Genomic DNA, 15768 nt, shown 5'->3' with positions numbered 1-15768 from the left:
ATGAAACAGGCATTCCGCTGCAGGCAAGAGCTGTGGAGAGGCAACTCCTGCAGCTGGGGAGAGCTGGATTTTTTTCTTTTTTTCAACATCCTATCAGTAGATCTAAAAGGTCAACATGTTTTCAAGTTACTCTCTTCCATCCAGCACTATCTTGGCTCCTGTGTCTGTGCATTAAAGCCCTGGAAGCTCTAGCTCCATCAGCAAAGCTAAGGGTATGTCCGCACAGCATTCTGGAGCAAGCCTCCCAGCCAGGGTCGATGGATTAAAGGGGCTTGCGCTAGTGTTTGAAAAACGGCCATAGAGACACTGCTTTGAAGTCGCAACTTGGACTCTGAAGCCCACCCCCTAACCAAGGCTTCAAGTGCTAGCACAAGCCCGTCGACCCTGGCTGGGAGGCTCACTCCAAAATGCTGTGTAGACACATCCTAAGAGGCCGCATCTGAAATGCAAATTGCTGCTTTTGTTTAGCGAGCCCATTGGTTTTGTATGGCTCGGTACTGTGAGCTCAGCTGTTGGGTGGGGAATAGATGCTGAGCTTGCAGAAAAGGGGCTGCATCTTCTAAAGTGCCTGACTTTGTTGGTTTCAGTTCCTGGAGGAGTCCACGTGGGAGGAGGCCAAACTGCCCGCAGTCCAGCACTTCAGGACAAAGGTCCTAGCGGTGATGAGGCCACCCCCTCTGGAAGAACAGCCCCACGGCATGGTAAGCGCCTGCTTAGCTGGTGTCCTGATTGCACAGGGATGGAAGTGCCATGGCTGGAGTGGGAGTGAGGGGATGTTTTGTACTGTACTTCAGAGGGGAGCAGCCCTGTGCAGTTTAGTTTCTCTTAACTACCAGGCTGGCACCTGCTGCTGGGGTGACATAGATTTCATGGCCAGAGGGGACCATTGTGATCATCTGGTTTGACCCCCGGCTAACACAAGCCGGAGAACTGCCCCAAAGCAATTCCCAGCACGTACCTCCTAGAAAAACGTCCACTTCTGATTCCAAAATAGCCAGTGATGGAGAATCCACCACTACCCTGGGTAAATTGTTCCAAGGGTTAACCCCCTTGCTGCTAAAAATCAACTCCCCACTTGCAGTCTGAAATTGTCTAGGCTCGTGTCCAGGCCTTTCTCTGCCATACCAAAGAGCTCATGTAGAAGAGGCACCAGAGCTGAGCGAATTGTTTTGGTTCAGGGACCTCACTGAAAAATCCCGGGGGGATCAGCTCACTTCGAACCATACTGAATTATTTTAACATGTTTCATCAAATTGAAAACTCAAAACCCTTTTGTTTCAGATTAACCAAAAACCTCTCGGGCCGATTCAGAATGAAATTTTTCCCTTTTTGTTTAAAGTGGACGAAAACATTATGGGGCGGGGAGGGATAGCTCAGTGGTTTGAGCATTGGCCTCCTAAACCCAGGGTTGTGAGTTCAATCCTTGAGGGGGCCATTTAGGGATCTGGGGCAAAAATTGGGGATTGGTCCTGCTTTGAGCAGGGGATTGGACTAGATGACCTCCTGAGGTCCCTTCCAACCCTGATATTCTGTGAAAATGAAATTTTTTTCAGGTTTTCCATTTTGATTTGGCCATTTTCAGGAGGGGTTGTTTTTTTTTGTTTTGTTTTTTAAATTCACCAAATATGAGTTTGAAACACTGATCCCAAATGAAAAGTTGAAATGAAACATTTTAACACTAAAAAATAATCATTTTTCAGTCGAAATTATTTAGTCAAATTCAACCCAAATTCGTGAATAGTTTCAGAGCTCCCCAACATGCATTTTTGACACCCCTCCCCCGAAAAAAACAAAACCTCCCACAGCTCCCATTCAGATGTGCCATTCCTACCACACCAGGAGCAAGCAGTGCTTCTGGCGGGTGGGTATGTGCGATCTTGTGACTGGAACCCTGCCACCCACAGCTGATGTGCCATGTAATCTTAGTGTCGCTCGGCACTGTCTGGGCATGTCACTGGATTCCATTCCCTCCCCAGAAACACAAGGTATCTGCTGGGATTCTCCGTCGGTTCCCGTTCTCCTCCTCCCTGCAGAGGATGAGCGTCTTGGTGAAGCTGCCTGGCGATGCCCCTTCGGAGGCATACATGAAGGGGGCTCCAGAGATGGTGGCCAGTCTCTGTAAGGAAGAAACAGGTAAAGGGCAAGGACCCACATCTCACAGCTAGGGATGTCTGACCTGCTTGCTGGATTTGGCTGTTGGCAGTGGAAACCACCCGTTAGCATTTCCCTTTGCTCTCCAAAGGCGACCTAGAGAGGAGGCAAATGGTTCAAATTTCATGATCAGCGACAATAGTGACATCTCTGTTTATGGCAGTCTGATGTTGGAGGCCATTGGTTGCTCTGTCTATAGCAGACCAAGCAAGGAGATCAGCTGTTAGGACTTGGGGAGCAGGAGGGGCAGGTACTCACTGAGCGAGGCTAAGAATCTCTGCCACCCAAATCTCTCTAGATCCTGTACCTTGATTGCCAGCTATTTCAACTTCCTGGCCCCTTATCTTGTGAGGAAAAGGAAGGGGATCAAGCCACCCTGTGGGAAGTAGGTGAAATGAGTTGCCTCTTGAATTTCCGGTAGCCCTGAAAGTGCTGATATACACTAGATCAGCCATTGTTCCCAGACTCATTCTGCATGTGGTCCCTAGGACCTTGGACATAGTCTGCATTTCTGAACTGATACAGCCCTTTTTTGCAGTCCCTCTGGATTTCTCCCAGTTGTTACGACACTACACTACAGATGGTTTCCGGGTCCTGGGGCTAGCCTACAAAACGCTAACTACCGTCAAAACCTTTGAAGAAGCTCAGCAGCTGACTAGGTGTGTGAGCCTGCATGAAGTTTTCCTTCCTTCTCACTTTCCTCTCCTCCTTTCGTTCCTTGTACGAGCCTTGGGGCACTTCAAGCTCCCTGAGTCACCTAGAGCTGGGCAAAAGTTTTTGACCGAAATTCTTTTCTGGGAAGAAAAATGTTGCTTAGTGACACTGCACTGTTTCACAAATTTGTGTCTGTTTCTCTGAGTTGTTTCAGCTGGGGTGGGGAGGAAAACCCATAAATAATAATCAAAAAATTGATGTGTTTGGGGTTTGTGTTTTTTTTATCCAAGACTTCATTTTAAAATGTTCTTTAATTTTATTAAACTGATCAAAACTGTTGAAAAATGGTCAAATGTTTCATTCAACCCAAAATGATTTTTTTGTCTGTTTGGAATTGTCAGCAAACATAAAAATCACTTCTTGGCATAGCTCCAGGGTCAGCGTTGAAACAAAAATCAGTTCCTGGAAGTTCTCTGTCCTGTGTAATAGGAGGTCAGGCTAGATGATCAGTGGTCCCTTCTGACCTGAATCTATGAATATTAGGAGATCTAAATGGCTTTTAAAGGATCAGATACTAAAGTAGCTGCCAGTCTAATTCACTCACCTAATCTTGTTCTGGCATCCGACACTTGTGCCAAATGCCCTCTTGTGTCCTGGCAGGGATGCCGTAGAGAGTGGAATGACTCTCCTTGGCTTCCTCGTGATGAGAAACGTTCTCAAGGCGGAGACGGCCCCCGTGATCCACCTGCTGAGAAATGCAAATGTCCGCACCATCATGGTGACAGGTAACCTGCAGAGCTGCTTCTGGGGTTGGGACAGGAAAGGCCAGATCTGTGGAAAGGATCACGGGTTTAAAACTCATTGTAAATGCAAAGGAGTAAACAGCCTTTCTAATAGGTATGGGGTCTAGTGGTTAGAGCAGAGGACCGGGAGCCAGGAGTCCTTGGTTCTATTTTTGGCTCTACCACTGACTCTCTGTCCTTGGACAAGTTGCTCTGTTCCTTAGTTTAGTCATCTGTAAAATGGAGCTAGCAAAACAGACCCCTACACAGTGGGAGGGGGACTTGGAGGCTCATGTGTCCATAGTCCCTTATTTATTAACAACCTTGTCAAGATCAGCAGTGTTAAGTCTGGTTCTGGTTGTGAAACCATGAGCCACAATGCACCGCTGTTCTGAGAGGTGTGAACTCCCCCATTCCTCTCTCCTTGCCAGGGGACAACATGCTGACCGCAGTGAACGTGGCCAAGAGCTGCCGGATGGTGGAGCTGAAGGAGCGGGTGGTTTTCGTGAATGCCTCGCCACCCAGCCACGACAAACCTGCCACCCTCAAATTCATCCTCTCTGACGACCCCCAGGGGCAGGAGCAGCCACAGGTGAGTCCCGGCCTGTGGGAAAACCCAACAGCCTTGTGTGTGAATCCCTACCCCCCCCCCCCACAATACTATGGGTTATGGAACAAACAGGGCCATGCAAGAGCCCTCTTCCATCCCCTTCTCCCCGAGCTGGGCTTGAGGCATCCAGCTCATTCAGTGGTGAGCAGAGAGCTGGATGCCACATGTCCCATAGCACCGGGACTCCAGGGCCCTGCAGTGGGGCTCAGTAACTTGCCCTCGTCCGTTCCTTCTCTTTATTATCTGCAGTGTCGTGTTGCCCCAAGGCCCCTGTCTGGAGCTGGGCCCCATTGTGCTGGGAGCTGTACAAGTGTCCTGTATCTTGCTCCTGCAGGCAGGCCGGTTCCCCACCCCCAAGAACATTCTCATCCCCTAGTTGTCGCTGACCCCCTTACGCTGGAACAGGCAGGCCCAGGCCGGAACACGGCAGGCGCAGCTGCTCCGAACTTCCAGCTGCTTTAGGCAGTGGGCTCCGATCTACCCTGCACTTCCTCAGCCCAGGGCAGGGCATGTCAAAGGAGCCACCGCTCAGGCTCAGCGAGCTGGGGACTGGGTTGTGGATCAGGGCATGACCCTGATTTGGGGCCGACGGGGGTAGCCCAGCTCAATCAAAATCCAGCTCTTGTTTGGGTGTGGAGAGGGATGATCTCCCCTGGCCATCTCTCCCCTGGCTGCTGATCACAGACGCTGGGGCTAGGTTAGACTGTTGAAAGAAGTGAAGTCCACGAAGAGCTGAGCGGCTGGTGGTGTGGTTTGCTCCTCAGGGCCTGTACCAGCAGGATGGCTGTTTCCTCGAGCAGCAGCCCTGCCACTTGGCACTGAATGGGAAATCTTTCGCTGTGGTTTGTGAACACTTCCCCCACCTGCTACCCAGGGTGAGTCCTTCCCTCTCCCGCCTTCGCCGTCTCATGGAAACAGCCTGCTTCAGTGGGGACGGCAAAGGTCTCCTGATCACCACCAGTCTGTGCGTGACGCTTCTCCTCCTTGTTTTCTGCCCATGCCTGGCAGTAGCAGAACAGAGACGCACAAGCTGCAGGGTTCCCGGACTGCCATGAGTTTGTCTCCCTACAGATCGTGTAAGGAGGCAGCCCCTGCCCTGTGGGATTTCAGGGCCCTGTGTCATTGCAGCTAGGAGCATGGGCGGTGCAGGAACTGCCGGCTGAGGGAGGCTAGCCCGTGGCCCCACCCCTTCTGCCCAAGCCCAGAGCCCCCCAACCGCGGCCGCCAGCCCTTGCCCGCGGCTAGCGCCCCCGAGCACCAGGAGGGTAGACAGCACAGATGCAGCCCAAGTCAGGGCGGATGCAGAGGGGGGCTTGGGGTGGAGCATGGGTGGGGCCACACCTGGCTGTTTGGGGAGGCACAGCCTTCCCCAGCCGATGATACCACTGCCCATGGCTAGGAACCTCTCCTACAGGTAGCTCCTTGGATTCCTGCCATCACTGGTCATTTATGAGGCGTTTCCTGGACCAAGTACTCTCGAGTCCCCATGGGAACCAGCAGTGGATACTGCATAGCCACATTGCTTGCCCCGACCTAACCACTGTGGAAACAATCCAGGGACCAGAGTCACCACAGCAAGTCTCTTGGGCAGCAGCCACTCCCATCGTCCCATTACCCTAAAGCAGTGGTCCATTAGTCTCTACTGAGTAGCCACGCTGGCTGTTGCTCTGCTTACGGGCTTCTGATGTCATGACTTACCTGACCAGGAAGCCCTTTCCCTTTCAGATCCTGATTCAGGCCACGATTTTCGCTCGCATGTCGCCTGACCAGAAAACACAGCTGGTTTACAGCTTACAAGACCTCAAGTAAGTTGCGGGGAAGAGGAGGGTGACAGGACGGTTTAAGACCTAACACTTCCTTCCAAAGCGACGTCTTGTCAATGCAAAGCGGGACTCTTCCTTTCTCATGGGCTCTTGGCAACTGTGAAATCACCTTCCGACCGACCACGCCATCGAATCCATTTCCATCTTTTTCCCTCCCCCACCCAAAAACTGGGGGTTACCCTACTTTCATGCTGCAAAACCTGGATCCAGCCTTTTCCCCAAATTCACAGGGGTTTGGCCCTTTTATAGAGGAGGGGGTCTGAGCTGTGACGTTCAAATTGGAGTTTTCCCCAAGATCTGAGCTTCTTGAGAGCCTGGCTTTTGATCCATACCCATCTCTGGTTTCTCTAGGCAGGTGGAAACAATGATTTTCTAACTACAGATTGCGGGGGAGAGATAAGTTCATGATTCAAGAAATCCTTAGGAAAGTCCTAGAGGACTCTCAACCAAAAGGCTATGGTGCTTTGGCCATTTTGGAAGTGGAGATTTTAGATTTTTTTTAAGCCAGAGGGACATAAATTTAGCTAATCTAAGTAATTGAGAAATTAGTACATTTGTCCTTAAAGCTGAATTGGCTTCTCTTATTGACTTGAGTCTAAACAGTAGAGTTATTGTGGGGGGGATGGAAGATTTTTTTAAAATAAAATAAGCATTTCAACTTCTTTCAGGTTTGTTTTTAGTACCTACATAGGTCCAAAGAAATTTAAGAAGTGACTTGATCACAGTCTGCTAATATGTATGTGGTGGTCGGCATTTCTGATGCTTTTTCCTCTAGCAAAAAACGGTGCATAGCAAGAAATTCTCTGGCCTGGGTTATGCAGGAGGTCAGCCTAGATGATTCTTTAAGTCTCTTCTGGCCTTAATCTGTGGATTCTGTGAAATGCTGAGTGCCCTCATCTTTTTCCAGAGTCAGTGCAGGCTGAAGTTGCTGCATGTGACAGGTGGAAGCGTGTGTTGCCCTTATTAATAGAGGCACTAGGTCCCTACCCCAAGGAGCTTACAATCTAAATGTTATACCAGGTCTCCCCTCCTGTAAGGGGATTTGAGTTAATCTTTATGGAATGATTGTTATGAGGAGCAATGTTTTGTAATTAAATGGGGCAGGGAGTCGGACTCCTGGGTTCTACTCCTGACTCTGCCACTGATTCTGGGGCAACTTGGTCCCCCCCACTCTGTGACTCCATTTTCCTATCTCTAAAATGGGACCGATGATCATTCTAGCCCATCTCCCAGTGGGTTTGTGAAGCTCGGTGCTATGAAGAGCTTTGCATGGGCCTGGCGCCTTTATCGGAAGATCTCAGTGTACTGTCAGTGCTTTTAACGCTATGTGCCCCATGTTTTCCGACCCTGGATCCAGGGCGCTCCGTTCCCTGGCAGGGAGGAGGTGGGAATCCTTTGGCTTATACTGTTCGTGTGTGCATGTCTCTTGCTGCAGCTATTGCGTGGGGATGTGCGGGGACGGCGCCAATGACTGTGGAGCGCTGAAGGCGGCCGACGTGGGGATCTCTCTCTCGGAGGCGGAGGCCTCCGTGGCTTCGCCGTTCACCTCCAGAATCGCCAACATCGAGTGTGTGCCCATGCTCATAAGGTGAGCTGCGTCCGCCCGGAACCGCAGGGCGGGGGGAATGGAATGTGGGGGCAGGCTGGAGATGTGAACACAGCAAGGGGCTGGCAAATTGGCTGGAAGGGCATGTAGTGGCTGCCAGTATGCGGCCTGGAACGCGGGGATTAATTAATGTTGATTAACAATATTCTGAGAATCTCAGTGCTTGTATTTTAGTGACCTGACCATGGCCTCTGACTCCCCATTCCCAGATCATAGAAGATTACGGTTGGAAGAGACCTCAGGAGGTATCTAGTCCAACCCCCTGCTCAAGGCAGGCTCATTCCCAACTAAATCATTCCAATCATGGCTTTGTCAAGCCGGGCCTTAAAACCTCTAAGGATGGAGATTCCACCACCTCCCTAGGGAACCCCTTCCAGTGCTTCACCACCCTCCTAGTGAAAGTGTTTCCTGATATCTTCACCCCTTGCCCTCTCTCCTCTTCACCCTGCCGGGAGCGTCGGTGACCTGCACGAGGTCCTCACCACGAGGCTGGTTGCCGAGCTGTGTTCATGAGCAAAGGGAGTGTCCCCTTTCCCTCAATCTGTCTCCTCCTCCTTGCCCCTAGTCAGGGGCTATGTCAGTTATAGGGCTTTTGAACTAGCCATGGAGGCAGCTGTTTGGCCCACAAACCTGGTCTTCCTCTCTGCTCCAAAATGAAGTTCTGTCTATTCATACCTCTCCTCCTGCACAGAACTGCCTGGCCCCCTTGTCTACGAATGGCGGGTCCGTCAAGTCTTTCTGATCTCTCTTTCAGGGAAGGCCGATGTTCTCTGGTCACCTCCTTTGGGGTTTTTAAGTACATGGCCCTGTACAGCCTGGTGCAATTCGTCTCCGTGCTTCTACTCTACACAGTGAGTGTTTCGGGGACCATAATTTGTGGGTGAGAGGAGAAAGGGGGACTGGATGGTTCTGGGAAACTGTAAGGAGACCCTGGAGCCTCTCACCTCTAAACTCCCTGGTTTGAATCCTGCAAGGGCCTCTTGCTTGCTGCTGTCTCACAGCTGCCTGGCCAGGGCAAGTGAGGTGATGGAGCTGGCTGCTTTGGGAGTGTGGGCAGAGAGGCCAAGAGTCAAACGGACCCTGGAGACTGAATCTCCTGGTGCCCTGAGAGATGCGATATGTCCAGTCAAGGCCAGAGAGAGGCGCGCTGGTTGACTGGAGGGGAGGTAGCATTGCTGTTCTGGGTATAACCAGAGGCCCTGGATTGCTGAGGCTGTTAGTCAAACCCCTTTCACCAGCATGCTGCCAGAGCTGGGAGTCCCAAGGGAGGCAAAACACAGAGCTCCCGTGCTCCCCAGTGTCTCCGAGAGCCCCCCTCCAGTGAGAGGGGGCAGGCTTTAGAGGAGATCTCCTCCAGGCCTCGGCTGCGGCGTCAGGGCTTGGCAAAAGTTGGGGGTGGTTGAGATGAATGGGCAGAGGGAAACATGCATCTGGGGGGGCAGGGCTCAGAGGTTGGGGAGCATCCTGTGACATGGGATAGTTTGTGGCTCTGTGGGGGTCCTCTTTGTAAACTAGTGTTTGTAACTTTGAAGGACAGAATGATAGAGACCATAATGCACCACTGCCTCTGGAATTGGAACCAACCAACCATGTGTCATAGCCCCCTTTACTGCCAAGAGCAAACTGGGATTCTCCTTTAGCTCATCTAGTCAGGGCCTGTGCTTTTCATAACTGAGCTCTCTCCCTCCAGCATGCAGGCTGGTCTGAGCAGCTGGGCTCTGCAGCATTGCGGCCACCGTACATCCTAGTCAGCCATTGATTTGTTGCAGTATTTTGAATTTGGGTCTTTCCTCACAAGATTCTGCTTTAGTGACTTTCTGTCACTGCTGGATTTGAACCAGTGACCTTGAGAGGAGGCTCTGTACCCCACTGCCCAGTCCCCTGAGCCATCCCAGTCTGCTTCTGAGGGAATATTCCATTTCTCCTTCTTTCCTGCCCACGCCCAGATTAACACCAACCTGAGTGACTTCCAGTTCCTCTTCTTTGACCTGGTCATCACTATGACCGTGGCTGTGCTGATGGGCAAGACCGGACCTGCCAAGGAGCTGGGCGCAAAGCGCCCCCAAGGGGCACTGATCAGTATCGTTGTCCTCGGCAGCCTCCTCCTCCAAACGGCTCTGCTGATCACGGTTCAAGTCATGAGTTACTTCATCACAGTCTCGCAGAGCTGGTAAGTGTCTGCCTGGGGCAGAGCTAGTTCCTTGCCTGCAACCGGCTACAGCAGCTAAAAGGGGAGGTCCAAAAGCTCATTTTGGCCTCGTGAAAGGCACCGTGTTGGGAATCCCCAGACTGAATCAGAGCTGGAGGTATCCCGTCTCCTCCCTGGCCAGCACCATCTGTATCAGGCGCCCAAACAGCAACCTGCCCCTAGAAGAAGTTCCTTCCTAACCCCCGTCAGATGGGTCATGCCCTGAAGCATGGGGGTTTATACCCTTTCTTGTCCACTAATCCTCAACTGGGAACCAAATGCTGCTTTCGGCAGTGGCTCGCTCCAGGCCAAGCCAGCTGCACGTTGCAGGCAGGTCCCGCTGGATTGTGCCGCTCCCCGTGTTCAGAGGCTCGTGCCTGATCCTTGCCCCTCCCCTCCTCACCCAGGTACGTCCCGCTGAACAGCACGGTGAGTGCCCCGCAGAACCTGCCCAACTACGAGAACACCGTGGTGTTCTGCATCTCGGCCTTCCAGTACCTGATCCTCGCCGTCGCCATGTCCAAGGGGTACCCCTTCCGGCAGCCGCTGTACACCAACGGTAAGAGCCGGCCTCCTCTCCGCGGGGCGTGGTTCCCGTGGTCACTTGGCTCCTGTAACCAGCCCTTTCGGGGCAGGAGCTGTGTGTCCTGGGTCCATGATGTCTCCTCTTGCCCCCCCCCAGTGCCGTTCCTGCTTGTCCTCGTCGCTCTCTTCGGCCTGACGATCGGGATAACTCTTTACCCGCTGGACTTCGTGAAAGCCGTGCTGAAGCTGAAAGACGTAGGCGACATAAGCTTCAAGCTGCTGCTGCTAGGCGTGGCCACGCTCAACTTCTTCACAGCCTTCATGCTGGAGGTAGGAGGGCCAGGGGGAGCTGAATTCAGAGGGAGCACCGAGCTATGGGGGCAGGGTTCCTGCAGGATCCCCCTCTTACTAGTACCCCTCACTAAGCCCCTCATGGGCCGATGTTCCCGATGGGCTGGGGAGTGCTGGCACTGCTCCTTCTTGAGCAGAGGTCCCCAAAGTGTGGGGCACACCCCCCCTACGGGGGCTTAGAGGACCGTCTGGGGGGGCACGGCGGAGTTCAGGCTAGCCCCACGGAGGTGTGGGGGAGCACCACCCAGCCTCTCCCTACCCCCAGCTCTGCTCCGGTTAGGCTCCAGACCATGGCCCCAGCCCAGGTCCCAGCCTCAGCCAGAGCCCAAGACCAGGAGTGGAGCCACACCTGGCCAGGGGCCTGACTGCCGGCCCCCACCGCAGCCTGGCTGCAGCTCCGCTCCTGCCCCCAAACCCACTCCCAGCCTCAGCCCCCTTACTCCTGTCCGCATCTCTCCCTTCCCCCGTCCTCAACCCCCCAAGCCACGGCCCCACTCCCAGCCCCGGCTTAGGCGGGAGGCACGGACGGGGTAAGGGTGGTGTGACCCTCAAAGGTTTGGGGACCATTGTTCTAGAGCCAGTCAGTGCTACAGAGTGCATCAGCCAGAGGGTACCACTCTGGATTGGCATGAGTATGGGCTCCCTGCCTGGGCCCTTCTGACCTGCATCCCAGCACAATCCTGATCCAGGCCTATCCTCCCAGCCCCGATTCACCCCTTCTCCCAGGGACAGGTGGCCCATGAGCCATTCCCTTCCACTGCAATGCTGTGGGTGTGTTGGGAAGGGAGCATGACGCTGGTACAAGCTCCCCCCGTTCCCTGCTGAGGCTGCCCTGACCAACGTCCCTCTTGTCCTCCCCCCTCCAGACCGCCCTGGATCACGGCCTGCTCACCTGCCTGCGGCAGCTGCGCCAGAAGAGGGCCTCCAAGAAGCTGTTCAAGAGGCTGGAGCAGGAGCTCAGTCAGCAACAGCCGTCCTGGCCGCCATTGAACGAGCCGCTCTTTGCCACGCCCAAAATGTCCATCTCCGGGAGCTAGCCCCAGCCCCTGGAGAGCCCTCGCTCCAGGGGCCGTGTCCGTCAGTCCAGCCAAAGCCTGGAAGAGCTTTCCGGCCTTCCCCAGTACAGCTCCGTTTATTTATGTTCATCTGTCCGTCGCTGCCTCCCCCATGGGCTCTGGCTACAGCAGGGTTCTCAGCGCCCCGCCCCAATGAGAAACCTCCCGCTGATCGCCCCAAGGTGCATGTCTCAGGGGAAGGATGCGGGAGGCAGAAGAAGGGCCAGGGAACCCATCGCCCCTGGGGTGCAAGTACTCCCTCACTCTGGAAAGCAGGGCAGGTGGGGTTACCCCGGGGAAGCCCTCGGCAGCACCACCACAGAGCAGCTGCCCTCCGCTCGGGAAACTATTCCAGATCTCTGGCGTGTGTGGGTCAAGCACCAGTCAGGATTAGACCCAGGAAAGCGACTGGTCCAGTCGCGTCTGTGACTCGGGAAGAGGAGCCGCCAGTGATTGCTGCTATGTCTTAGTCACAGTGCCCCGTCGCATGGTTAGCTTCCCCGTTCGGGGCCCCAGCTGATTCCTTCATCCCCCGTGGGACCACACTCTTCCACTCGCTGTGGGTGGCTGGCTCAGATCCACAGCTGGGTGATTTGCCCTGGATTGAGCATGGCGCAGTCCTCACAGATACGTTGCACCTTGTCAGGGAGGGATGCGGGGGGCAATGTTTGAAAAGGCGGAACCCCTCCCACCCCACACCGTTGAGTCCTTGGTGTTAAAAGCCACTATTAAAAGATGGCCGCTGTTGCCACAGTGCTGCCCTCATCTTGCGGCTCTTCTCAAGCCACTGGCATCCCTCCGCAGACAAGGCGGTGACCTCCGAACGGCCACACGGAGCAGACACTGTTAGCTTGCCGGACCTGTTTGCAACCCAGCTGCTGTAGCAAAGGAGAGTGTTACCTGGCACATGTGATGCTCAGCACTCGAGAGACCAGGCATGACTAGCTGCTGGAACATGACCAAGGATGGGATTAGAGATATTTAATTAAGAGCTGTATTTATTCTGCGTGCCCCACCCCCCCCTCGCCTGTTCATCAGAGTAGGTAGAATTGTAGCAGTTGGCTGTACTGTCCATCCAAACCGATCCTTGCCTCCACTCTTGGGAAGCGCATGGATTGCTGCCACTGTTCCAAAAAGCTGGGTCATTTGCCACCACTGTAGCTGAGAAGCTGCGTGCCAGATTCCAGTTTGAAAGCCAGGTTTGTGCACTTCCACTGCTGATGGGTCCTCTGCTAGACTGGTTACTGGTGATACTTCGGCAAAGTGATGGAATTGAAACGGAAGATGTGTAGGATGTAAGCTCTATTTTTATTCGTCAAAGTGTATAGAGAGAGTGTGGGCGAGCTGTGGGGGGGTGTTGTGTAAATCATGTACAATCTCCAACTTTGCTGTGTTGCTTTTTTGAGTGTATCTAATAAATCAACATTATTTTCTTGAAAACTAGCTTGTGCCATTTAATTCCGAGGGGCTACATTCCCCAGTGTATCACAACTAGGTAATGGAGAACAGGTACGGCGATCAAACCAGGCTACCCGGAGACTAACACATGTCTACCAAGAAATAGGAACATGTATTTGTGATTGCATGGAAAAATTCCTTACTTCAAATAACAAGTTAACAGTAATATTCAGTATTGTTCATGTTTTTTTACGGAGTACTGTTGGTTGTGGTATTTTTGGTTTTTATATCTGCTTCTTCTGTCACTTGCATAGTCTGATGGCTTTACTGATACAAACCCATTTTAAAGCTGCCAAATGTAAGGTCACACATCTATGAACAAAGAATAATAGGTCACTGTGACATACCCAGAGTACAATCTGGACTGATGAACAGCTGTGTCCCTCAGTTCTCCAATCTAGGGTTCCTTTTACACTGCTTCACCATGAGAGCTACCACTCCAGATGTGCTCTCACATGGCCTCCAGCATGTAAATCACTCCCAGTTATACTGCAGGGGTGCTACAGCCAGCCACCCTTGAATTACACTGCAGAGTAACACCTGCAAATTTCCAGTCCCAGACTTTCCCCCAGAACTGTGTCTTGTACTGCCCAGCCCTCTCCTGGACAACACAAGCTCATATAAAGTCCGTCATTTTATTACTAGAAAATGATGTGCACAAATCCTGTTATCCCAAATGGAGCTTCCCAAACACTTCAATCCAAACACACTGGTCTAGAAAAAGCAATAAAACTAGTTTATTAACTACAGAAAGATGGATTTTAAGTGATTACAAGTAATGAAGCATAAAAGTCAGAATTGGTTACAAGAAAATAAAAGTAAATCGCAACTAAGGCCTAACTGAACAAGCTAGAGTGAATTCAAAGCCAAGGTCTCTCTCACCACGTGTTTCATCAGTCTTATTGGCTGAATGTTTCCATAAGGATCCCTCCCCCAATCAAAAGCTGTTCCCTTTGTTCTTCAGGTGTCATGGATGCTGTGGGAAGAGAGAAAAGAGGAACCATTAGGAGCATCTCCTCTCTCCGTTTTTAGCTCTTTCTGTTCTTGGAGAATCATCTCCAGCTGAGGTTCAGGAGACAGAAAGTCTATGTGGATGGGAACCCCCAGTTGTTTCTTTGTCAAGATGTAAATCTTCACCCATATCCTCTTTCCTGCCAAAGAGTGGCCGCTTAACCAGGCGATGGTCCATTTGATTTTGTTGACACCTGGCTGAGGCGTTGGCTACATTTTTGTCTCTGGGGAACTGGTTTGTGGCTTCTCCCCTCCAGACTTGGAACATGTCTAATAATATCATACAGAGGAATCCTATAACTTGAAATCTGTGTGGCAATATTGCATGTAACCAGGATAATAATGATCACCAAATTATGAGCTCGCAAATGATATCGCACAAATCATACATTGTACAAAATTTATGTTCACCCCTTTTACAGGACTATGATGGGGTATAAACTGTCATAGTCACCCTTATGATTAAGGCCAGAATTCATAGAGTTTATGGCCAGAAAGGACAGTTAGATCATCTCATCTGACCTGTATTTCACAGTCAGTATTTCACCCAGTTATCCCTGTATTGAGCCCAATAACTTGTTTGGGTAAAGCATCTCTTCCATAAAGTCTTGATCTGAAGACATCAATTGATGGAAACTCAACCACTCCCCCAATGGTTAATCACCCTCATTGTTAAAACATTAGTGTCTAATTTGAATTTGTCTGGCTTTGGCTTCTGGCCATTGGTTCTTGTTTATGCTTTTCTACAAATGACTGCATCCTGGAGAGAAATATCTCTGAGAAGGATTTTGGGGTCTCGGTGGATAACCAATTTTACATGAGCGCCCAGTGCAAAGCTGTAGCTAAGAGGGCAAATACAACCCTTGGATTTAGAAGCAAGGGAGTAATTGAGTAGGAGTTGGCAGGAGGTGGCATTACCTCTGTATGGAGCATCAGTGAACCTGTCACTGGACAACTGTGTCCAGTTCTAGTATCCACTCTTCAGAAAGCATGGTGACAAATTGGAAAAGGTTCAGAAAAATGCTACAAGCACAATTTTAGGTCTGGAAAGCTACTAAGAGACTAACCAAGATCAGTCTATTTAGTTTATCCAAGAGAAGATGACTTGATCATGGTCTACACATGTCTACTTGGGGAAGAGATTTCTGATAATAGACCGTTCTTGAAAGTGGCAGAGGTCCAAAGGCAGACAACTGAGGCTAGACAAATTCACACAAGAAATAAGGAATCCATTTTTTAACTGATGGTAATTCACCGTTAGAACAACTTACCAATGGGCATGGTGGATTCTCCATCACATGAAGCCTTCAAATCAAGACGTTCTAAAAGATGTGCTCTAGCTCCAACAGATGTTATGGGCTTGATGCAGAAGTCGCTGGCTGAGGTTCCCAGACTAGTCTATGAAGCTTGCTCCTGAGCTGAGCCAGTAGAGGTATTGGAGAGAGAGTCAGATTTCCTATGGCATTGTGCATAGCAAGGAAATCATTCAGTTGCATTCGGACTGTTGAGACTTTCATCAGCCCAAGCAAGAAGCCCAGAGAGCACAACCTGGAT

At 51.5% G+C, this 15768-nt stretch overlaps 1 protein-coding gene across 2 annotated transcripts in view; it reads left to right on the top strand.

The window, feature by feature from the left end:
• Window positions 1-13185, top strand: part of ATP13A2 (ATPase cation transporting 13A2) — a 77408-nt gene extending 64223 nt beyond the window's left edge. For both annotated transcript variants that reach the window (XM_038376684.2, XM_038376685.2), the window contains exons 17-29: window positions 588-701; window positions 1977-2133; window positions 2690-2810; window positions 3466-3590; window positions 4019-4179; window positions 4962-5072; window positions 5923-6002; window positions 7456-7608; window positions 8381-8477; window positions 9573-9796; window positions 10222-10373; window positions 10497-10669; window positions 11557-13185. In XM_038376684.2, coding sequence (XP_038232612.1) covers window positions 588-701; window positions 1977-2133; window positions 2690-2810; window positions 3466-3590; window positions 4019-4179; window positions 4962-5072; window positions 5923-6002; window positions 7456-7608; window positions 8381-8477; window positions 9573-9796; window positions 10222-10373; window positions 10497-10669; window positions 11557-11727 — 1839 coding nt within the window. In that variant the 3' untranslated portion in view covers window positions 11728-13185. The remainder of the gene's footprint in view (window positions 1-587; window positions 702-1976; window positions 2134-2689; window positions 2811-3465; window positions 3591-4018; window positions 4180-4961; window positions 5073-5922; window positions 6003-7455; window positions 7609-8380; window positions 8478-9572; window positions 9797-10221; window positions 10374-10496; window positions 10670-11556) is intronic.
• Window positions 13186-15768: the final 2583 nt, after the last annotated feature.

This window comes from Dermochelys coriacea, chromosome 18 (genome assembly GCF_009764565.3).
Source record: "Dermochelys coriacea isolate rDerCor1 chromosome 18, rDerCor1.pri.v4, whole genome shotgun sequence".
NCBI lineage: Eukaryota > Metazoa > Chordata > Testudines > Dermochelyidae > Dermochelys > Dermochelys coriacea.
This window is presented reverse-complemented; position numbering and strand designations above follow the sequence as displayed.